General features: G+C 47.2%; 2 protein-coding genes and 1 pseudogene across 3 annotated transcripts in view; 2 read left to right on the forward strand and 1 right to left on the reverse strand.

The window, feature by feature from the left end:
• Positions 1-6,763, forward strand: part of LOC138739681 (X-ray radiation resistance-associated protein 1-like) — a 44,157-nt gene extending 37,394 nt beyond the window's left edge. The window contains exons 8-10 of the mRNA XM_069892234.1: positions 2,116-2,231; positions 3,351-3,456; positions 5,499-6,763. Coding sequence (XP_069748335.1) covers positions 2,116-2,231; positions 3,351-3,456; positions 5,499-5,731 — 455 coding nt within the window. The 3' untranslated portion in view covers positions 5,732-6,763. The remainder of the gene's footprint in view (positions 1-2,115; positions 2,232-3,350; positions 3,457-5,498) is intronic.
• On the forward strand, positions 1,691-1,842 carry LOC138740176 (U1 spliceosomal RNA; annotated as a pseudogene).
• A 2,728-nt stretch (positions 6,764-9,491) lies between the features above and the next one.
• rnf169 (ring finger protein 169) lies at positions 9,492-23,148 on the reverse strand. Of its 2 annotated transcripts, none has more exons than XM_069892236.1 (4): positions 23,047-23,148; positions 15,729-15,847; positions 13,192-13,291; positions 9,492-10,659 (listed from the first exon to the last, which is right to left on the reverse strand). In XM_069892236.1, the coding sequence occupies exons 1-4, from the start codon at positions 23,116-23,118 to the stop codon at positions 9,601-9,603; spliced, it is 1,350 nt and encodes a 449-aa protein (XP_069748337.1). In that variant the 5' UTR covers positions 23,119-23,148; the 3' UTR covers positions 9,492-9,600. The 2 variants fall into 2 exon arrangements, with proteins under 2 accessions (XP_069748337.1, XP_069748338.1); XM_069892237.1 differs by lacking the exon at positions 23,047-23,148 and adding an exon at positions 18,198-18,288.
• Positions 23,149-24,001: the final 853 nt, after the last annotated feature.

Raw genomic sequence — 24,001 nt, forward strand, 5'->3', positions numbered from 1 at the left:
TGAAATAAAACCTCTCTTTAGTATAAAGGAAATCAAAGATTCAAATTTTGTTAACTTAGGTAAACTCATCTCTTTGCCGTAAGTATCCCTTATCAAAGGTCTGAGTTGATAATACACAAATAAAGAATTCACCGATATATCAAATTTCTCCCTCAATTGATTAAAAGAAAGAAACTGGCCTTCTTCAAAACAATCCTGAATCACTTTTATACCCTGAGAATACCATATCTTTAAATGTTTATTAAACATTGATAAGGGAATCAGCTGATTTTGATATAATGGAATTTGAATTGATAATTTACCCTTTGTTCCCAGAACCTCATTTCTTTCAACCCATATCTTTAACAAATGTTTTAATACTGGCATATCATATCCCTGCAATAAATTCAAATTCCACTTATGTATAAACTGGTGAACATCAAATTCAGAAATACAGGCTAACTCCACCTTGGCCCAACTAGGGGGCTGATCAATATCCATCATTCTACTAATAAACTTCAACTGCCCAGCTTTGTAGTAATTTTGAAAGTGAGGTAACTGAAGTCCACCTAATGCATATTTCCATGTCAATTTCTGTAAAGCTATTTGAGCTAATTATCCCCTCCATAAAAATTTCCTCACCGTCTTATTCAAATCCTGAAAAAAGTCCTTTGAATGTAAACATGGTATTGACTGAAATAAATATTGAATACGAGGAAAAATATTCATTTTAATACAATTTACTCGACCTATTAATGTCAATGGAAGATCTTTCCATTTAATCAAATTCATTTTGATCTTTTTCAATAAAGGTATGTAATTTAACTCATATAAAGACTGATAATTTGCATTCACAATTACCCCATAATATTTAATTTTATCAGACCATCTTAATTTTATAATATTTTTACACTCTTTGTAATGTCCTTCCAAAATTGGCAATATCTCACTCTTATCCCTATTTACTTTATACCCAGATAAGTCCCCAAATTGAACCAAACATTCTTGTAAATATTTCAAAGACTGTTCAGGATGTGTCAAATAAACCAAAACATCAGCAAATAAATTCATCTTATATTCATCATCTGCAATTCTCATCCCTTTAACCTTGTCGTTCTGTCGAATTGTCTGAGCTAATGGTTCAATAACCAATGCAAACAAGGCTGGTGATAATGGACAACCTTGACGGGTTGATCGTGATAATTTAAATTCTTAATGTAGCTTCATATCAGCTAATTTCTTTATTGAACGTAGATTACAAAATAATAGTGAAATTATTGGCAAACAGAATTGCTAACTATTTGCCTCAATTAGAACATGTAGATCAGGCTGGTTTTATTAAAAATAGGTATGGTTCTGACAATATTCTTAGAGTAATTTCGTTGATCAATGCATCGCACCAGCAACCCAACCTACCAACGGTAGTTGCTCTTGATGCGTAAAAAGCATTTGATCGGGTTGAATGGAATTTTTTATTTAAAGTGTTGGAGAGGTTTAAATTTGGACCCTTTTTTATTGGTTGGGTTAAGGCACTAGGGTGGTGACAAATGGTCAAACCTGTGTTATTTAAATTATCACGTTCAACTCGTCAAGGTTGCCCTTTGTTGCCAGCTCTATTTGCGTTAGTCATCGAACCATTAGCTCAAGCCATAATGCTTTATGTCTAAATTTACATTTCAAGCTTAAAACGTCACATCTGAAATTACTCGATATACTTAACTGGCAGGGGAGAATTCATGGTCATGGCTGATCTCCCAGGATGAGGCTATTCCCATTGCACTTTGGGTGTGTTGACACCTGCGATGTCCCCAAATGTGGGATACTTGACAGCAAAATTAGTAGTGGGGGACTGCATTCGCACTTGAAACGGTGTGGACTAGAGGGGCCGAGATGGCCTGTTTCCGTACTTTAATTGTTATATATTTCTTTCTTCCCAGTTGCTCTCTGGCCTGCAGTGTGTTCCCCGTATTTTGTGTTTATTAATTTGGTGTTCTGACAGAGTTTGACTCCTGCAATCATTCAGTACTGGATGGACACATCAGAAGGGAGTGGAGAAAGCTTGAACCAGATGCTTCCTAATCTCAAAGTCCTCACTGGTTCCTGGACAACTTTACCAATTCAATGATCTTCTTTCAGGAATTCAGCAGAATGTTCGGCAGTTGGAACGTCGCCTACAGAAACTGCAGCTGTACCCAGACCCCTTTGCCAGTGTGGTCTGGCAGGGAGCACGCCATATTCCCAAGCAGAGAAAGGTATTCTTTTTTAGCTTCCTTATTGCATCATTTACTCATACAAAGTTCCAACCACCCTATTGCACTCACGGAAGGAACTGCTGGCTGAATCCCATTTCTGGCTCTCCCCTGTTACAGACACCACCTGCCCACACTCTCCCAGAATACGATGACCGCCTAACCCCTCACTCCTGCTCCATGGCCTTGGGGGGGGGGGGGGGGGGTGGGGCAAACCATGCCAGGTTGTCCTGTGGAAGACCCACTCAGACCAGCTGACTGCCAATGCCCGCCACAGTGCTGGGAGGTGCATGCAGCCAGGGTCCTTTACTACAGGCCCATGGTTGTGAAGCCAGCAGGAGTAGTCCAACCCCACAGTTTGAGAAGCAGAAGTCTTCTCAAAGATGAAAAGTAAACCAGCATTGCCAAGATCAGTATGTTCTTGGTCTAAGTCCATCATTCCTATTTAGACACGGGCAGATAATAGACCCTTCCTCCACCCCCATGAAAGGCCAGTTACCCTGTTTTAATTTTATTCTTTTATGTTTGCTCAAGTGGACCCTTGAACCTTCACCAAGGTGGAGGGATAACGTTCTGAACAGGCAACACCCCTCAACTTGCCTTTTCTCTTGGATTCTTGCTGCCTTCCCAACCTTACCTAAGGTCTGGGGTGAGGAAGGGACAGCAGTTGTGCAGAATATTCATTAAAACCAGAGAACACTGCAGTGCAGAAACAGGCCCCTTTGGCCCTTCTAGTCTGTGCTGAATCATTTTTTCACTAGTCCCAATGCCTGCACCCAGACCATACCCTCCCATCCATGTACCTGTCCAAATTCTTCTTGAACTCTACCTGCATTCACCACCTCAGCTGGAAGCTCGTTCCACACTCCCATTACTCTCTTCCTCTCTGTGTGGTTCTCTCTCATGTTGGCCCCAAACCTTTCCCCTTTCACCATGAACCCATGTCACCTGCCCTCAGTGGAAAAGGCTCTTACATTTACTCTGTCTACCCCCTCATAATTTTAAATACCTCTATCAGATCACCCCTCATTCTTCTACGCCCCAGGGAATAAAGTCCTAACCTGTTTAATCTTTCCTTGTAATTCATTCCTGAAGTTCCAGTACATCTTTTCATTTATGCAGCTTCGGAAGCTTCCAGAATCTATGTCCCACAGAAGCAAAGCCGATAAGATGGAGGAGATCCTGAAGAGGATGAAGGACCAGAAGGCCGTGACGGTCATCCCATTAGGTACTCACTCCATCAGCAATCTGTTTCAGCTCACCATTCATCCCCCTCAGCCCCTGCAGCCAATCACACCAGAGTACAATGTCCCCATTTGAAGGGTTAACCTCCATCGCCAAACTCCTGCTCTCCCCAGAGTCTTGGGAAAGCTTTCACACCCACCCAACAAACACCACGAGCATCAGTCGAACCAAGAAGCTGCAATCAGGTGTTTGTGGAGAGAGAAAAACGAGTTGATTTTCACACGGGGTGAATTTATTGCAGCCCCATCCGTAGTGATCATCTGTACCTGGTTAGTTTGATCATTTGTGGTTAACCTTTACCACTTTGTGCATGGTCACCCCTTTGCGAGGTTAGTTACCCTTTGCATTGTACGAGAGTATTTGAGGCCAAACTGGAGTCCCCCCCACAAAATGAAAAGGATGTGATATCTCTGAAGTCGGTGGGAATTGGCTCTTCCTGACTAGCCTGTCAGAAACCCTTGACCCCTTTCCTGGTCGTAGCTCCCAGGATGAGGACATCCATGCCAGATCATCAGCGATGTCCTCCTTCTTCAAACAATGTCCCTTTCCCTCTACTATCAACTCGGCTCTCACCCACATATTCTCCATTACCCACACATCTGCGCTAGCCCCCTCTGCCCCCATGTGCAACAAGGACATGATTCAATGTCCTCACCTACCCCCCCCCCACCCACCGGCCTCCGTATCCACAAATCCTGCTCCATCATTTCAAACACCTGTGATCCCACCACTAGACACATTCCCCTCTCCTCTTTCCACTTCGTGCTGGGGCAGCTCCTTCCGTGACTCCCTTGTCCACTCCTCCCTCCTCACCAATCGTCCCCTTGGTACCTACCCCTGAGAGCATAGGAGATGCTCCTCATGCCCACACTTCCTTCATCAGCATCATTTTGGGCCCCAGACAGTCCTTCCAAGTGAAGCAACATTTCACTTGTGAATCTGCAGGGGTCATCTACTGTATCCGGTGCTCCCGCTATTGTCTGCTTTATATCGGAGAGAATGGATACAGACTGGGGAAATCGCTTCGTTGAGCACCTTGGATCTGTACACCGCAATAGTGTGGATCTCCCAGTGGCCACCCATTTCAATTCCCTTACCGACATGCACAGCCAGACTGAGACCACCCACAAATTGGAGGAGCACTGCATCTTCCATCTGGGCTCACTCCAACCAGTCAGCATTAACATTGACTTCATTTCTGTTAACCCCTCCTCCCCACCTTTTTCTTCCCCATCTCCCTTCCCTCTGTCTCCTTTCACAAAGCCAAAATCAATTCTCACCTTTCCTCTTATCATATCCAATTCACACCTTCTGTTTGTTGCTCTGGACTCCTCTCCCTTCCATCCTTCCCCCTTTTCCTCCGTCTTTAATTCAGACACCCACCTATCTGTTTTTGCTTCTACCTTGAGGAAGGGCTCATGACCAAAATGTCATGACCTCCTATGGAAGCTGGGAGACGGACTGGGTTCCTCCAGCATTTTCTAATCTGCTAATTTCCTCCAGCTGATTTGGCTTTTGCTCGATTCCAGTATCTAGTCACTTCTGACTAGGGGCCTAATGCAGCCATTCTCATAGCCCCCCACCCATCCACCACAGCACATTTAAGGGGGGGGGGGGGAGGTCATCAATCCAGTTTCTCCAGCCTTGTGCAACTTTCCCTACTTTATCACACTCTCAAGAGATTTCATCTTTTGTACTTACCGGATGTAGGACAGTAGGCCATTCTGCCCCTCAGGACTCTGTGCCAGTTCCCCAGAGCTCGCAATTCTTGACATCTCTACACAGGTTGTAAATGATTGCTCCTTTAATGGTGTAACCATGGCACATGGACAAACAGGGAACTAAGCCACAGAAAGGAATATAATCACCCCTCTGGTTTGACCAGTTCTCACCCTTTGCCCCATCCACAGGACATTCTTCTCCCCTGATCTGCCAGCTTTCCCCTTCACCACCTGATCACCAGCACCATTTGGGTAAATCTCTGATCCAGAGCCATACGAACCAAGAAACCTTGTGATTCCACAGCTCACGTTCTGCGGGGCGAGGGGGTCTCCAGGCAGGAGGACGAAGAAGCGGTGGCGTTGCTGAGCGATCTCCAGCTGAAATACCTGGAACTGCGTGGGCGCCTGGCAGCCAAGGTCAGCAAACTGTCCGAGGAGCTGGGGGGCAAGGAGGCAGACCCCAAGAGTGCAGGGCACCAGCCAGGAGGAGTGCGGAAGGGCTGTGGGACGAGTCCCCCCCGCAGCAGCTATTTCTAATAGCCCCCTCCCCCCCCCCCAAGGTGTCTTGTCATCCAGAGTGCAGGCACCCCGACAAGAATGAATGGAAGGCAATTTGGATTAATTGGGCTCCCTGTTTCGGGGCAGGTTCCAGCTCTTCCTTGGTCTCATCCCGAAACACGAGGCAGAACAGAACGGGGGACACGACAAAACGTCCAGACTTAGCCTCCCCTGGCGAATAGCCCCCAGCTCCAACACCTTTAAAGTGCAGTTAGTTTCTGGAGACAATGCAACACAGAATATTAAAGGCCAAATTAATCCGTCCGGGGACAGGGGGGAACGACACTCCCTCACTTTTCACACATCTCATTTGAAAGGCCAAGTCCCCTGTCGACGGAATGATCTGCAAGTCTCTGAAGCGCCAGAAAAACCCTGAGCTTCTGACCTGGGGAGTTGCCCAATGACCATTTCATCACCTTCAAAGGGAGCAATGCAAAGTTTGGAATAGGTGACTCAGGGGTGAGAATCACTGATGTTGAAATAACTGGTGAAAACACAAGTATTGTGACCCAGAGCGGGAAGAGTGATCCATGCTGGTGACCTGGAGTTGTTTCAAGCACTGCTGTCTGTCCAGCCACTAAAACATAGGTTTAGAAACTTTATGGACTGGAATTGGGTTCGGTTATTGTGCAGGTACCATAATCTGACCTTAAATTATTACCCAACAACACATTCTAATGCCCAAATGGTTATTATTGCAGTGGTGTCTGTCAGTGAAGGTGGAGGTTTCACTACAAGCAGGTTGGAGGAAAAGGAATCAGTCTCTCTCTGCAGACGATGTCTCCAACAAACTCCCTTTTGGCACCAATTCCATTCTGTACAGTTTTGCTTTCCTGAAATTTCCTCCATGGATTCTCTTCCTTAATTTTTTTTTTACACACACACACACACACACACACACAATCTTTGGCAGATATTTCTTCTCCTTTGAAGAAATTAAATGGATTTTGAGGAGTCCAAGTGCTTTACTGTGTTTAGTATAAACTAATAAAATATTCTCTGCTTTCATTAGTCCCCATACAGTTTTTATACAGAAAGTCTTAAAATCTTCCACAATATTAGAAAAAAATCATTAGCCCTTGTCCTCAATTTCCAATCCAGCGTTGAAGCCAGTCCAGGCAAGTTGCACAAATTGACAGAAATTAAAGGAATTCAATACCCCAAAAATGAGGTGTCGACAGATACTGTGCAAGTGGCAGAAAGGTCCAGGAATGGGAACAGAAGTAGTCGTTCCTTTCCTGTGAAATCTCACTGAAACAATAACAACGCTTGCTCCCAACCTTCTCCTGCTGATCAACAGGGCTCCGAGCTTCCCCGTGACGAAACGGGGGTGTAAGGAGGACCAGTACATCTCAAGCTGATAGACCGACCGGCTTTCACTTGAAAGGTGAAATGGAGACTTGAGAAACTGCAGATGCTGAATCCATTCTGCTGGAGGGTCTTGGTGGGTTGAGCAGCGTCAGTGGGAGAAACAAAATGGTCACCGTTTTAGTTCTTGAAAGCCTCTGACCTGAAACATCCACCATTCTTCTGCTGCTTGACCCACTAAATTCCCCCAGCAGATGGTTTCTTCATCAAGAAGTTGTAGCTGCTTCATTGGGCCAGCCCTGCACAGATTACCAATGGTGAAAAGTTAACATGGTACTGGTCAGCCAGCCGTAAGATGGAACATCCAACTGAACGCAGAGTGTTGCCGTGCCCTGACTGAGCCCCATCCTTGCACACAGTTTCAGGGTGAGGGACAGGGGAAAGTTGCCCCCTCCAAGGGCATCTGGTTCTTCCAACCAGTGTGGAGTCCTCTCGAAAAGGAGAATGTGGAGAGAGCAAGCAGAAAGTCTAAAGATGCCACAGGCATGGGCTGTACAGGTGAAAACACAGGAATAAATAAGGTGGCACAGAGGTGTAGCAGGTAGAGCCAATGTTTCTCAGCTCCAGAGAACTGGGTTCCACCCCAGCCTCTTGTGCTGTGGGCATGAAGTCTGCGGGTTCTCCCTGGGCCTGTGAATTTCCTTCAGGCGCTCTGGTTCCTCCCACATCCCAAAGGCAGTCGGCAACTGAAAAGGTAGAATCTGGGGGTGGGGAGAATTAAATGGGATGTGTAGTCAGGCTGAAAGGCCTGTTTCTATGCTGTGCGACCAAGACTATAAAAGGTGACCAAGCCCAGTGATTCTGTCACTCATTACATTGCTAAATCTGCACGGTAAACCTTGGCTAGAACAGCACAGGAAAGGGCCCATTCAAACTAATCCCATCTCCCTGCACGTTGATGTAACCTGTCTAAACCCCTCATAAAATAGTTCAGAATAAGGTCTCCGGCTGAAGTAAAGATTTCTCAGCTGGAAATAATTTCGACAAAACCAGGAGGGGAATAGATCGGGCACACGCAGAGTCTTTTGCCCAGAGGAGGGGAATCGGTAACCAGAGGGCACAGGCTTAAGGCAAGGCTGGGGGGGGGGGGGGGAAACATTTAGCAGCAAACCGAGGGGTAATTTTTTAAAACAGAGTAATATGTGTATGGAATAGGCTGCCAGATAAGGTGGTTGAGCCAGGTGCTATTGCAATGTTTAAGTATTGGACGGATACACGAATAGAATGGGTTAGGAGGGGTATGGACCACATGCGGGCAGATGGAAACATTTTGGCTGGCATGGGAAAGTTGGGCTGAAGGGCCCGTTTCCACACTGGGTGACTCCTGGACTCATCAGGAGGTCCAGAGGAATCCCTGGCAAGTAAATAATTTTAAACAACTTTCAAAATAATTATGGTTATACAGTGGATTTCTTTCCGAGAGATGAAAGAAACAGGAGCAGGAGTGGGCCAGCCATCCCGTCAAGCCTGCTCTGCCATTCAACAAGGTCACAGCTAATCTGGCTGTCGACTCAGCTCCACTTATCCACCTGTTCCCCATGACCCTTATTCAAAAATCTACCTGTCTTAAAAACATTTAATGAGGCAGCCTCAACTCTGCTTTCTTGGGCAAAGAATTCCACAGATTTACTCCTCACTCCTCTCAGTTCCTCCTCATCTCTGTCCTAAATCTATTTCCCACCCACAAACACCCCCCCTCCCCCTAGCCAAGCTGGAGAAATTACTGCACCCTTTGTATGCTCATAGATTCAAAGCGGGAGAGACACATTGGTCTGTCGTATCTTTATCCCTAGTATTTGTTTGGTAAGAGGAGTGCTGCTAATTTAAACAAACTTTAAGCACTCCCCATGTCCCAGAAGTATTCCAATAGTACAGCGTTTGGGCATTCCCTTCCCTATAAACTCAGCCACTGGTTGTAAGCTGCAGTCCTCTCAACAGAGTAAATAACTCCTTGGCTCTCCATATCTGGGCTGCCACTCCTCTCTGTTTAACCCCTCACTCTCCTCGACAAGATGGCATCAACAAAGACCTGGTAGGATTGAGAAGACCAGCTGCTCTTTCCCTGCCATCAGCGTGGATGGATGGGGACCTGAGAGAAATACACCATGATTAAAGAGTAAAATTATTCCCCTTGGGAAAAATAAAGTACATGCGACTTGACAGAACATGATCAGTGATGTGCTCAAATACTTCACAAGTTCCCAGCTGCAGCAACTTGGGCCCTGTGCTGAAGCCCCTCGCCCTTGCCAGAGGATGCAGCTCAGCGCACATGATCCAAGGAGTGACCGAATTAAATTGTCCTGGGGAGAGGGGAAATCGGCAGATTAGACTACAGGCAGCATTCTGAGCAACAAAGGACCAAGACCAAAGATTTGGGAGAGGTGTGAAGAGAAGGGCTGTATTTTCCGGTTGTTGCTACATGTTAAGAGTGGAGGGACAGGCAGGGCTGAGAGACAGCAGGGTTCCCAATGCGAATGATGCTACTCGGTGTTGGAGATTACTTTTGTCCGTAGTGGGTAGCTATCCTTACTGCCCTTCCTCCGGTTAACCGTGATCCGTTCTAGGTCAAACCGCCGCTGCAGCCTGTGAGCCAACTTCCGGTCTTCGTCCTCCTGACGGGCCCGGTCCATGTCAGTGAGCACCGCAGCACTGGTCTTGCTGGTGCTCCTTGCCGGGCTGAGTTTCGGTCGTTTGCCCACTTCCGCAGCTGTGTGCTTGGTCTTGCGGTGCCGTTTCCGACTGTGATTTGACCGAGGGGACGAGGAGTCCATCCCTCTGCTGCCGGACACGGTGGCGGTCACATTCCTCCTGTGGGGCCTCTTCCTGGCGCGGGCAGGTGTCTGATGCCTGGTGGTTTGGTGCGCCCCGTTCTCCTTCTGCTCGGCCCCCTGGCGCCGGAGAGGGCTTGCCTTGGCACCACACTCTGCGCTCTCCCATTCTAGGTCCTCCAGCACCGAATCCGGGACCTCAGCAAAGCCCAACCCATCCATAGGCCGGGGCAAGGCTTGCAATTCCTCCTGCCCAAACCCAGGGGAGCTGTAGGAGCGCGAGGCGGTGGCGATCTCCGTCTCAGGGATGTGGCACACTGGCACCGAGTGGCCTGTGCCATCCTCCTCCTCCTCCTCTGAGGTGAAAGTGCCCTTGCAGGCGGTTTTCTCCCTGTGACGATCCTGCAGGATCTGGCCCCATTTCTCCAACACATGAGGGCTTACTTCGTAGGTTGTCACTGCCTTTTGCAGGTTGCTGTACAGGTTCCTGGGGGTTGATCTGATGATCCTGGGCTTCAGGAGCCTGCCGTCTGGCAGCTTCTTGGGCGGAGTGCAGGGGGAGCAGATGATGGGCTTGAAGTGATTGAGCTCCTCGGAGATACTGTCGTTGCTGTCGGGGCTCGACGACCGCTCCCACTTGACTGGCTCTGACACCGAGGCGTCAGTCAAGGGCCGCTTGTCGGTGCTGAGGTCAGGCGCAGAGCTGGGCCGGCTATTTTCAGAGGCGGACAGAATGTTGAGGGTGTTTGTGTGGAGGGTCAATGATGTCGCCTGGAAACAAAACAGGGAGAGGGGGAGGGAGATTTGAGAATTCTGGCCACAGGTAAGTCCACCGGCACACTGCAGAAATAATCTAACCATCAGAATCAACACTGGGAAAGAAATCTGCTGCTCGCATGGGATGCAGTGGGAGAGAGGAGATCTTAAAACGAATAAAGGTGCATAAATCCCCAGGGCCTGAGCGATAGAAGATGAGAGGTGACTTCATAGAGGTGTAGAAAATTGAGAGGCATAGATAAGATGGACAGCCAGCACCTGTTTCCCCAGGGTGAGAGCAGCAAATACCAGTGGAGAAGGTGAGTGGTGGATAGTTTAGAGGAGACGTCAGAGGTCATTTTTTTTAAATTACAGAGAGCGGTGGTGCCTGGAATACATTGCTGAGGGTGGAGGTGGAGGCTAGTACAATAAGGACACATGGATGCAAGAAAAATAGAGGGTTATGGGTTCGAGGGAGGAGTGGTGGAGTAAGTTTACGTAGGTTGGCACACATTGTAGACTGAAGGGCCTGTACTGTGCTAGAATTTTCTTTGTATCCCAAGGTGTTATGGGAAACGAGGGAAGAAACTGCCCTGGAAGAGATATTGGCATTCATTATGAAGTATCGGTGAGGTGGGATGGACTGCTTCAAAAAAATCTGCAAGGGCAATGCAGGGAGCCACAGGCTGGTGAGCTCAATGTTAGTTGTGGGCAAGTTACTGAAGAGAGGATACTGAGACGTGGTCTATTTTTATTTGGAAAGACAAAGAGCGATTAGTGTGTGGGAGTCATGATTTTGTGTGTGGGAGTCATGTCTTATACATTTGATAGTTGTTTGAAGAGGTGGCCATGAGGACTGATGAGGGCAGAGTGGTAGATGTTGTTTACATGGACTTTGACAAGGCCCCACAAGGTAAGGTGGTCTGGAAGGTCAGATCACATGGGATCCATGCTGAGGTGGCCAAATGGATACAGAATTTGTTGATGGTAGGACAAAGAGGGTGGTAGCGGAGGCCTGTGAGGTAAGGAATGTTGTGGAACGAAGAGACTAGGGAGTACAGATACAACGTCCCATGAAAGTGGTGACACAGTGAAGAAGATACTTGGCATTGAGAACTGGAACGGAGACATCATGTTGCAAATGTACAAGAGACTGGTGAGACTGCGCTTGGGACTATTCTGCATAGTTTTGGTCACCAGCTAGAGGAAAACTATAATTAAACTGGGAAGAGGCAGAACAGATTTACAAGACTGTTACTGGGACTGGGGGAGTGGAGGGGTGGGGCTTGAATTATAAGGAGAGGCTGAAGAGGGACCTGATAGAGGATTATAAAATCATGAGTAACATAGATAGGTAAAACAGTCGCAGCCTTTTCCCCAGGGTAAGAGAATCTAAAACTAGAGCTCAGAGATTTAAAAGGGACCTTAAATTCATTTATAGCATGATAGAAGCCAATTCCAGTTATTTAAATCCATGCCACCCAATTACGGCCCAATTAACCTAAACCCTGGTGCGTTTTAAAGGGTGGGTGGAAACTAACCAAATGGGGAGAACGTTGAAACTCCTTAGAGTGCCAGATTCGAACCAGGGTTGTTGGTGATATCATAGCGTTGCGCTAACCTCTAACAAAGTAGGTGGTGGGTGTGTGGAACGAGCTTCTGCAGGAAACGGTAGAGGTGGGGACATTTAGACAGGTACACGGATGTAGACTGAACACAGGCAGACAGGACTAACTTGGTTAGCTGAAAGGAAGTCTGTTGTCATGTAAAATAAAGCAGGTGGGTTGTGAGATAAGTTACAGGCAAGGTTTGAACGTTCAATCAGTTTTTGTATTACTGAAGTTGACATTTTGAATGAAATCGAAGATGGAGATTCATGATGGGGTAAAATTGGTCGGATGTGTTTGAAAGTTTAGAGCGAGTTGCCTGCTTGCACCCCAAGTTGTCAAGGAAACCTGGGTGGGGGGAGCAGGTGGGGTTTGAAGAACTTACCACTATATATAAATAGGGCAGCATGGTTGGTGTAGTAGTTATCTCTCCCCATGTCTGTGTGGGTTTTCCCTGTGGGCTCTGGCTTCCTCCAACCCTTCGAAATGTATTGGGGGGGGTGTTGTATGTTAATTGGGAGGGACAGCCTCATGGGTTGGAAGGGCCTGTTACCATGCTGTACGTCTAGATTTAATATATTAAAATTTAAAATATCAGGGAGCTGTCGGAGGATTGGTAAGAGGAAAATGTGATATCTTTGTTCAAGAGAGATGAGTGAAACCAAAGGTGTTTGATGAATTCACAGCAGAATTGGATGGACATCTGTAGATAGACAGGAGAACGGGACTGCTGTGTTGCAACAGAGAGCTGGCTTTGGACCAACAGGAAAGATGGTTCCTCCCATTCCTTTACGTGTCTCAGACTCAATGCCATCCTGTAAATGTGTTGCTAAGGTAACCCAGAAAATACATTCTACCGACACCCTGTTCTATCAGCATGGAACAAGCGGAATGCGGTGCACAGGCCATCACCCATGATTCTCACTCCTCGAGAGGCTACCTTGGTCCCAGAGTCACTGCGAGGTGGTGCTCTTCGGATCTGGTTATTTTCTACGGGTGTGCTCCAACTTCGAGATTCCTCCGAGTTGGCACCAAGCATCCTGCAAAATGAGGAGATGAGAGTGAGGGGAAATCTGCAACATTCCAGGCCTCCAGGAGCTCCCAATCTTCAGCAGGTTTAACTAGCAAAGGATCTTCATGGGACCATCAAACCAAATAAGTCACTGACATCTTCAAGGAGATGTTGAGGTGGGTGAACAAAGGCTTGATCAGTGACAGTTTAAAGGAAAGTTCGAGAGTGAGGCAGTGAAGTTCCTATGGGGAATTCCAGAGCTCAGGGACTGGCAGCAGGAGGCAGTGGGGATCAGGCTAAGTACAGAAATCCTACAGGACTTTGCATGAAAAACTCTACAGGTCCTGATAATTTCAAAATAAATGCTGGAATCCTTCAGATGGTCAGGTGACACCTGGGAAAAGGTAAACAGGTGAAAACTCCCTCAATCTTATTTGGTTATAGGACTGAAGTGGATTGCAGAAATGGGGGATACAGAGAGGATCGCAGAGATGGGGGATACAGAGAGGATCGCAGAGATGGGGGATACAGAGAGGATCGCAGAGATGGGGGATACAGAGAGGATCGCAGAGATGGGGGATACAGAGAGGATCGCAGAGATGGGGGATACAGAGAGGATCGCAGAGATGGGGGATACAGAGAGGATCGCAGAGATGGGGGATACAGAGAGGATCGCAGAGATGGGGGATACAGAGAGGATCGCAGAGATGGGGGATACAGAGAGGATCGCAGAGATGGGGGATACAGAGAGGATCGCAGAGATGGGGGATACAGAGAGGATCGCAGAGATGGGGGATACAGAGAGGATTGCGGAGACGGGGGACAGAGAGAGGGGGTTTAAACCAAGACCGAGTCAAAGCGTTGTTAAGCACAGAAACAGGCCTTGCTGCCCAACTCCTCCATGCTGGCCAATGTGCCCATTTGCATACACTTGGCACAAATCCCTCAAAACCTTTTCATTTCAATCCATGCACCTGTCAAAATGTCCTTTAAATGTTTGTAACTCTTCTCACCTCTGTGTGTCCTCGGGCAGCCATTTGCCCACCACCCTCTGCGTGAAGAAGTTGCCCTACAGCTCCCCTTTCACCTGAAATCTATTTCCTCCAGTTTTAGACTTCTCAACACTTGGATAAAGATTCTGTATCCACCTTATCCACGACCCTCATGGTTGTATAAACCTCAGTAAGATTACCTCTCTAGCTGCCAATGTTCCAGTGAGAAAAGTCTCAGTCATCTCCCTATAACTCAAGTCCTCCTATCTCATTTACAGCCTCGTGAATCTTATCTCAATGAACAAAATGCTGGAGTAACTCAGCAAGTGTGAGCGTACTTTATGTAGCAAAGATACAGAACCAACATTTCACGCCTGAGCCCTTTGTCAATTAAGACATGAGCCTGAAAAACAATGATGGGGGAAGGGGTATAGGGAGGTGCACAGGTCCACACGCAAGAGATCATTGGTGGATAGGGGTGGCAGAACATGATAAAAAAAGCTGAGGCAATAGGTGGAGGGAAGAGGGTTTGGAACTGGAGGAAACAGATGGAGGAAGAGGGAAAGAGAGAGACACGAGGGACTGAATGGAAACTAGAAATATTAATGCTATATGGTTGGAGAGAACCCAGGCAGAACATGAGGTGTTGTTCTTTGCTTACGTATCTCTGGTACGTACGGAACGCTTCGTGACCTTCTATGTTTCTCCAGCACTGTTGTGTAGTGAACTACATTCACAGTATCCGTAAACTTTACTGTTTAAATCCTTCATGAATCTTATCAGCAGCTTTTTCAAGTAAATCATATCCTTTCCTCTATCTGGGTTAACAGAATTGTATGCTGTGCCCAGTACACTACTCAATGAAGGCATGTACCTTTTCACCAGCCTGTCAGCCCATGAAATTCCAGTGTTAATGCTACTGTCAGTGTGGACCAGTATGTGGAGGTGGGGGAGGAGCTGGTGTGTAGAGGAAGGTGAGTGAGGGGAAAGTGTTTAGAGGGAGGTGAGTGAAGGGACAGTGTGTTGAGGGCGGGGGATTAGGGGATGGTGTGTGGAGGGCGGAGGATTAGAGGAAGGTGTGTAGAAGAAGGTGGGTGAGGGGACGGTGTGTAGATGGAGGTGAATGAGGGCACGGTGTGTAGAAGGTGGGAGATGAAGGGAAAGTGTTTAATGGGAGGTGGGTGAGGGGAAGGTGTGTAGAGGGAGGTGGGTGAGGGGAAGGTGTGTAGAGGAAGATGGGTGAGGGCATGGTGTGTGGAGGGCCGGGGATTAGGGGAAGGTGTGTAGAGGGAGGTGGGTGAGGGGACGGTGTGTGGAGGGACGGAGATGAAGGGAAGGTGTGTAGAGGGAGGTGGGTGAGGGGACAGTGTGTGGAGGGAGGGAGATGAAGGGAAGGTGTGTAGAGAGAGGTGGGTGAGGGCACAGTCCCAGTAATGCAGTTACGCAGCAAGCCAAGGTCAGCATTTTGTTTACCTTGTGATGCGACTGGAACAGTTGGAGCTGAGCTTGCCGTTCGCCATTAACCCCCACTGTCGTGTGGACACCCGTTTCACTGGCTCTTCATTCTCCGAATCAGACATGTTGTCAGCGGTCTGTGGAAGGAGGACATCTTAATGCTTCCTGGATCAAACAGGATACCAAGGGACATACACCAGTCAAACTCCCCCCCCCCCCCAACAAAAACACCTGATTGTTCCAAGAGATGTGTTACACGCGTTATTGAGTCAAGAGTCATGCAGCAAGGAAGAATCCCTTCTGCCCAACTCATGCGTGCTGACCAAGTTGGCATTCTGGCCTGATCTCACTTGCCTACATTTGATCCAAATCCTTCTAAACTCTTTGCATTCATATATATCTGTCCACATGTCATTTGAACCTTGTAATTTTGCTCTGAGTGAAAAGGTTCCCCAATACCTTTTGATGCTGGGTCAAGTAAAAGGACAGAAAACAATCTGCTGGAGGGAAACAAATGTAATTCTATGGTCCACTCCTGCGCTGACATGTCTGTTCATGGCCTCATGCACAGCCAAACCAAGGCCACCTGTATATCGGAGGAACAACACCTAATTTTCCATGTGGGCCCTCGCCAACCAGATGGCATTAACATCGACTTCTCTGGTTTCTGCTGGAGCACTCCCCTCATCTCTCTGCCTTCTTTCCTCCAGCTCTCCATCCAGAGCATTCCCCCTCTCGTTTTCTCTTGAGCCCTCCCTCCCTTCTCCACCTTTTACCTCCTGCCTGTGGGTCTGTGTTCCTTCCCCACCCCCCCCACCATTTTATTCATACCTTGAATTTTTAATTTAATAAAAAATTTAGGCATTCAGCATGGTAACAGGTCATTTCGGCCCACAACCCCGTGCTGTCCAATTTATTCCCAATTAACCTACAACCCCTGGTATGTTTTGAATGGTGGGAGGAAACCAGAGTCCCTGGCGAAAACCCACGCAGATGTGGGGAAGACGTACAAACTCCTTACAGACAGCGCGGGATTCGAACCCTGGTCCAATCACTGGCACTGTAATGGTGTTGTGCTAACTGCTATGCCACTTAATCTCGAAACGTTGGTTCTGCACCTTTATCTTTTCCGTATAAAGGACACTATTTGACCTGCTGAGTTTCTCCAGCTTTGTGTTTCTACTTCAACCGTGGTGTCTGCTGGAGGAAGTCAGTGAGGCGAGCAGTGTGTGGGAGAAGTAGAATGGCCAACATTTCGGGCCAGACATGAAACTGCTTCTCTTCTGTCTCTCCCACAGATGCTGCTCGTCTGCTGAGTTCCTTCAGAGATTTCCTGCAGCTTCATATTGCAGCATCTGCAGACTCTCGCGTGTCTCCACATGAAATGACCCGCACCATTAGCTGTATTGAAGAGGTTGGTTTGAGGAGATTCATCCGTGTAGGAGAGAGGAACAAACTTTTCTCTGTGCTAACAACAGCTTTGCCTGTCCCATCTTTGTGATGAGCACCTGCTTTTATTTTTTCTGGGGAGTGCATTATCCCTGCAGCCATTCCAGTCCTGAAGGGACACCAGAGGTTCCCTCAGCGCCTGCCCCAACAGCACCTGTGCCTGCTCCCTGGTAGCTTTGCACTCCCTCAGTTGCCAGGCCTTGCCTTCCCTGACAACTCTGTGCTCCCTTAGGCCCTGCGCCCACCAGCCATGTGCTCCTTCAGGGCCCACTAACCCCACGGTGAGGGACAAGCTCCAAACCCAATCCAGGGCTCGCCTGTGGTCATGACAAAATATCGAAACACCGCTACGGGAGAAAATGTGTCCTAAATGAGTGATCCCAACTCAAAGCATCATGGCCAGCATGGAAAGTGCGAGATTGAAGATGTGACGCAGAGAGGCGAGCTCACACATCAGGCTAACCACAAGTCGAAACCAGCTATGGTTCCCTTCCCTCTTCTCCCTCTGCAGCTCGAGACTCTAGCCTCTGGCTGAGAGTGGCGGGAGCACGCACAGGCTTGCCTCGAGAAGATACAAGCCTTCATTTGCAAGCTCCATGAACAGTTTGTTTCAGAAGGTGACGTGGCTGTGCCACTGGCATTGAAGGAGCCCCTTCAGCCACTCAAACCTCTTCTACTATTTCAGCAGATCTCGGCTGACTGGCACATCCATTTAAGCTCCTCACATTAAAATGCAATTCCATGGCAGCTTCCTTTGATCACAGCACAGTCATATTTACACGGCAAAGAGTGTATGAAATAGCAGACCATAGTTCTTGATGAGGCCCAAAATCAACTTGTTCCCACACACGATACTGTGTTCCAGAAGTTAAGTTTTATTTACCGCACGGTAGAAGCCAGTTCCAGCCATTTTAAACCCGTGCCACCCAATTCCACCCAAATTAACCTACAAACCCCATATGGTTTTGAGGGTGGGAGGAAACTGAAGCACCTGGAGGAAACTCACGCAGACACGGTGAGAATGTACAAATTCCTTACAGACAACGGCGGTTTCAAACCCGGGTCGCTGGCGCTGTAATAGCGTTGCACTAACCGCTATGCCAACCGTGCCTGGAAAGGGCTGGCAGGGCTAGTGGTAGAAGCAGTACCAATGGTATCATATAACAGGCTTCCAGATAGACACACGAGTATGAAGGAGATGGGGTGGATATCAATCAGAAGCAAGTGGCAGAAGTTTTGTTTGATTTGGGCATCACGTTCAGTGCAGACAATGTGGACGAAGGGCCTGTTCCTGTGCACGTCTTTGTTCTAACAAATCACGGTTTCTCAGTGTACTCCAGCTCTTTAAATAATCGTCTTTCCGAACGTTTCCCTGCTCCCATGACTAATGACTCACCAACTCGGCCTTATGATGTCAACGACGAGGTTAATCAGTAATACACATTCCAATTACATGCCCACACTGTTCTGACGGCAACTCCCTAAGCCATGACAACCACCATAGACAAGAGTTTCTGCACATCACGTTCGCTCTTCTCCAAGACCCCACCGTCTTAACTTGTACATTTGTTGTTTTTCCTTCAGCGTCACTGGATCTCAGTCAATTATGAGGGGTATCGATAGAGTAAATGCCAGCAAGCTTTTTTTCCTCTGAGGCTGGGTGAGACAAGAACGCGAGGAAATGGGTAACGGTTGAAAGGTGAAAAGTGACAGTGGTGAGAGTGTGGAACGAGAAGTAGTGAATGCATTGGATAGGTACATGGGTGGGAGGGGTACGGTCCTGGTGCAGCTGAGTAGGACTAGGCAGAATGATAGTTTGTGTTCTCTGGCTCTATCTCTCCCTCCCCGACAGCACTGGGAGCATCTTCACAGGGACTACAGCTGTTCAACCAGCCACACCAAACACATCCATCTCAAATCCTCGTTCAGCACCACCTGAAGGACAATTTGAGATGGCCAATAAATGCTGGCACAGTCATGAATAGCAGACACTTGCTATGAGAGAGGCAAAGTACACACATTAAGTAGACGACGTGCCTCATGACACTCACTGCATTTGATTATGCATGAGAACTCAATGGCTTCCCTGGCACTCAGCTCCCAAGAGATGGAATACAATTCCAACGTTCGAAGACATATGGGCAGGAAGGGTTGAGAAGGATGAGGACCAAAGACTGGCTCAGAATGCCAACTGTTATTAATTCTGGAAATCTGGAATGAAAAATTCGGTTCAGTAAAAGGTAGCCACAAAGACGTTGATGTGAGGAAGAAACCTGCTGTCGGTAGACAATCAGCTACCGAACAACTCCAGGGAGATACCGTCACAATCCTCTGAAAGAGGCCGACAAGACATTTACCTTGGCAGAAATGTAAAGGCACCACCTAGGGATGACAGGAGACCAGCACTGTTACACTGCCCATATCGGCCATGAATAAATGATCATTGCTACACTACCCACATAGCTCGAGATTGGCTGAAGGGCACCCAGTATCGGAACTGGGACATGAGAGGGTCCTGAAGGCCCAAAGGGGTTCCTGATCATGTCGGGGGTTCGGATCTGGAGCTCAAGTTGCTGATCGCTTAGACTGGACTCTGTGAGAGCGCTGGAGGAGAATCCACAGACTCTGAAGGGACTCTTGTTTGCTTCTCTTTCTCTGACTGTAAGAGGCGCTTCAGCCAATTCTGCCAATGGCAAATCTGTCTGCTTTATGGCGGACGGAAACAAATTCCGTGTAATGTTGCACTGCTTTCATTACATGACAATAAATTGAATCTTCAACATTACAACATAGTATAAGCACTTTGACCCACAATGTTAGGCCAAACCTATATAAACCTACTCAACAATGTAACCCTTCCCTTCCTCACACCCAATATCCCTCTAATTTTCTTGCATCATGTGCCTGTATAAGATGCTTTTAAATGTCTCTATTGTACCAGTGTCCACCACTACCACTGGCAATGCATTCCAGCCATCCACTACCCTTGGCGTAAAAGAACTTACCATAGAACGCTACAGCAGTGTCTGTGCCAACCACTATTTCACAAGTCCCACTGACCTGCTCCCTATTCCATAACCTCCCAGGCCTCTCCCATCCATGTACCTGTCCAAATTTATTCTTAAAACACACGATCGAGCCCATATTCACCACATCAGATGGCAGATCATTTAACACTCCCTGAGTGAAGAACTTCCCCCTAATATTCCCCTAAACCTTTTCCACTTCAGCTTAAAATATGACCCCTTGAATTTATCTCCCCCCCATTCTAAGTGGAAAAAGTCTACTCGCATTTACTGTCTATACTCTCATAATCTTGTAAACCTCTATCAAATCTCCCCTTGTTCTTCTTCGCTCCAAGGAATAAAGTCCTAACCTGTTTAATCTTTCCCTGTAACTCAACTCCTGAAGACCCGGCAACATCCTAGTAAATCTTCTCTGCACTCTTTCTATCTTATTGATATCCTTCCTGTCGTTAGATGACCAGAACTGCACAAATTTTGGGCATAACAATGTCTTAACTTCAACATAACATCCCAACTCCTATACTCAATACTTTGATTTTTAAAGGCCAAGATGTCAAAAGCTCTCTTTACAACCCTATCCACCTGTGACACCACCTGCAGGGAACAATGTATCTGTATTCCCAGATCACTTTGCTCCTCTGCACTCCTCAGTGCCCGACCATTTATTGCGTCCTACCTTGGTTTGCCCTTCCAAAATGCAACACCTCACACTTGTCTGCATTAAACTCCATCTGCCATTTACTGGCCCATTTTCCCAGTTGGGCTAGATCCCTCCGCAAGGTTTGAAAATCTTCCTCACTGTCCACAACACCCCCAATCTTAGTGTCATCAGAAATCTTGCTGATCCAATTTACCACATTATCATCCAGATCATTGATATAAACAAACAATGGTCCCAATACAGATCCCTGAGGCAAGCACTTGTCACAGGCCTCCAATCTGAGAAGCATCATCCACCACCACTCTTTGTTTTCTCCCACACAGCCAATTTCAAATCCAGTTTACAACCTCTCCATCTATTCCAAGTGTCTTAACCTTCTGAACTAACTTCCCATGTGAGACCTTGTTAAAGGCTTTACTAAATTCCTCATAGACAACATCCATAGCCCTTCCCTCATCTACCTTCCTGGTAACCTCTTCAAAAAACTCTACAAGATTCGTTAAATTCCCTGACTAGCAATGACACCCCTCCCCCTTTATCATATCTGAAGCTACGGAACCCAGAAAATTAAGCTGCCAATTCTGCCCCACCTGCAACCGAGTATCGCTAATAGCATGTTTATTATTATCGCTAATAATGTTGTAATCCCATCTGCCAATCCATGCCCTAAGCTCGTCAGCCTTTCTAATAATACTCCTTGCATTACAATAAATACACCTGAAAACATTTCTATCACGTACAAACCTTTGATTTCTGCCTATACATGCAGTCCTCACATGACCTTTATCCTCCTCCTTCCCACTAACTACTCTAACATACAGGTTCCCCCCCCCCACTTAAAATCTAGTTTAAACCCATTGGGACAAGACTAACAAACCTACCCACAAGGATATTAATTGCCTTTCAGTTCAGATGCAATCTGTCCCATTGGTACAGATCCCACCTTCCTGAGAACAGAGCCCAATGATCTAGAAACCTGAAGCCCTCCCTCCTACACCATGTCTCCAGCCCAATGTTAAGCTACCATATCCTTCTATTTCTAAACTCTCCAGCATGTGGCACGGGAAGTAATCTTGAGATCACTACCCTGGAGATCCTCTTCTTCAACCTAGCGCCTAACTTCCTGAACTCTCCTTTCAGGTCTTTCTCACCCTTCCTACCTATGTCGTCGGTCCCTACATGGACTACGACATCTGGCTGCTCACCCTCACCCTCCCACCTAAGAATATCGTGAACTCAACTTGAGATATCCTGGACCCTGGCATGAGGAAGGCAGCATAGCGTGCGGAATTCTCGATCTCCTCCACAGAATCTTTCATCTAACTTCCTAACTACGGAATCCCCCATCACTACAGCTCATCTCATTTCCCCTCTTCCCGTCTTAGCCACAGCACCAGACTCTGTGCCAGATACCTGTCTGCTATGGCTTGTACCTGGTAGGTCATCCCCCTCAACAGTATCCAAAACAGTATACTTGTTTTCTTCAGGAGGATGCCCGCCGGGGTGGGGGGGGGGGGGGGGGGCCCTGCTCTGCCTGCCTGCTCCCTCTCCTAACTGTAACCCAACCACCCTCTTCCAGTCTCCTATGTGTAATAATGTCCCTGTAACTCCTTTCTATCACACCTTCTGCATCCCGAAGACTCTGGAGTTTATCCAACTCCTGCTCCAAAGCCTCAACACAGCTTGTCAGGACCAACTTCCCTAACAATCCACATCCTACCAGAGGAGCATTTCCCTGCCCTGACGTCTCCCCAAATTCCTCCCCTCGCCTTGTACAGATGTCCTCTGGTAATTGCTAGTCCCACCCTGGAAAAAGGCATTGCCTAACCTCCTGATCTATGCCCCATATAATCTTGTAGACCTCTGGCAAGTGAAAACAATCACTGCTACACTGCCCACATCAGGTAAGTGAACAAAGGATCACTTGCTTTCCCAGTGGTTTACAGCTGCTGTGGTGTGTTTCAAACTTGTGATCCTGAACTATCATTCCTGGTCACTGTTTTAAAACTACATTTGGAGTGGAAGGAAATGAATCTGTAATTTTTTTGCTTCCCATTTCAATAAAAAGATTGTGTGTTCCCTTGATGGTGGTCTCAGAACAATTTGTATCAGTGGAACCAATTCAGCATTTGCCATCCATGAAAGCAACTGGCCCTCAGCTCTCGGAATGGGCAACCAGTAGTAACCAGGAGTATAGTACCTGCCGCGTCTGGTTCTCAAACTCCTCGTGGACGTCGCTTGCTTTGCTCAGCACCAGAGGCGCACGGAACATGGGCTCTGCAAGCAGAAGGTGAAAAGACAAGCTCACTTAGGGTGAAGCCAAATCCATCTCACAGGGGCTCAAGAAAATGAGCCATGAAAATCGCAGAAAGACGCCGCACTTCATTCTGTTGTGTGTGTCCTGGCTATGTGTAAAATATTCTCCCTGATGAGTCTGCAACCAATGTGATGGAGAAACTCATCAGGTCACTCTAGCACATTTGTCGACTGCCCTCAACATCCCCCCCAACACCTGCAGGATTTCTCCACTCTTTCCCCATAAACCTGCACATTTCTGCTTAGAATATCATTCAAGTTCCCCTTTTTAAAAGTTCCTGTTCAATCCTCCACTAACCTTTCCCATGATTCTGGTCACAACGGGCTGTAGAAAGGAAATTCTCAAATTTTCATCCCCAATCTAATGTGCCCTATTGCATTACATTTGTTCTCTCCAGTTACCAACACCCTAAACCAGTCAGTCATTCTATCAAAATTCTGTTAATCAGAAGCAGTATTAAGCAGATGCAAGGCAAGAGGAACAAAAGTTTATCAAAGAGGCAAATTTGTAGACACCCAGGAAACTGCAGAAGCTGCAATCTGAAGCTCAACACTGTTCAGGGCGGCACGGTTAGCGCAATGCTGTTACATCATCAGCGATCAGGACCTCGAATCCCATGCTAGCTGCAAGGACTTTGTAAGTTCTCCCCGTGTCTGCACAGGTTTCCTCCAGGTGCTCTGGTTTCCTTCCACCCTTCAAAACATGCAAGAGTTGTAGGTCCATTGGGTGTAATTGGCCAGCATGGGCTTGTGGGCTGAAAGGGTGTGTTACCATGCTGTATTTCTAAATTTAAAGTAAAACAAAAATGAGAACTCAGCGGGCCGAACAGAAACATTTG

The sequence above is a fragment of the Narcine bancroftii genome, chromosome 7 (genome assembly GCF_036971445.1).
Source record: "Narcine bancroftii isolate sNarBan1 chromosome 7, sNarBan1.hap1, whole genome shotgun sequence".
Taxonomy (NCBI): Eukaryota; Metazoa; Chordata; class Chondrichthyes; order Torpediniformes; family Narcinidae; genus Narcine; species Narcine bancroftii.

Coding starts and splice junctions, on each gene's coding strand:
- rnf169 (XM_069892236.1), bottom strand. CDS start 23,118: ATGTTCCGTGCGCCTCTGGTGCTGAGCAAAGCAAGCGACGTCCACGAG. Junction 15,848..23,046: donor TTGAGAACCAGACGCGGCAG/GTACTATACTCC, acceptor CTCCTTCCACAG/ACCGCTGACAACATGTCTGA. Junction 10,660..13,191: donor GCAGTGACTCTGGGACCAAG/GTAGCCTCTCGA, acceptor TTTTGTTTCCAG/GCGACATCATTGACCCTCCA.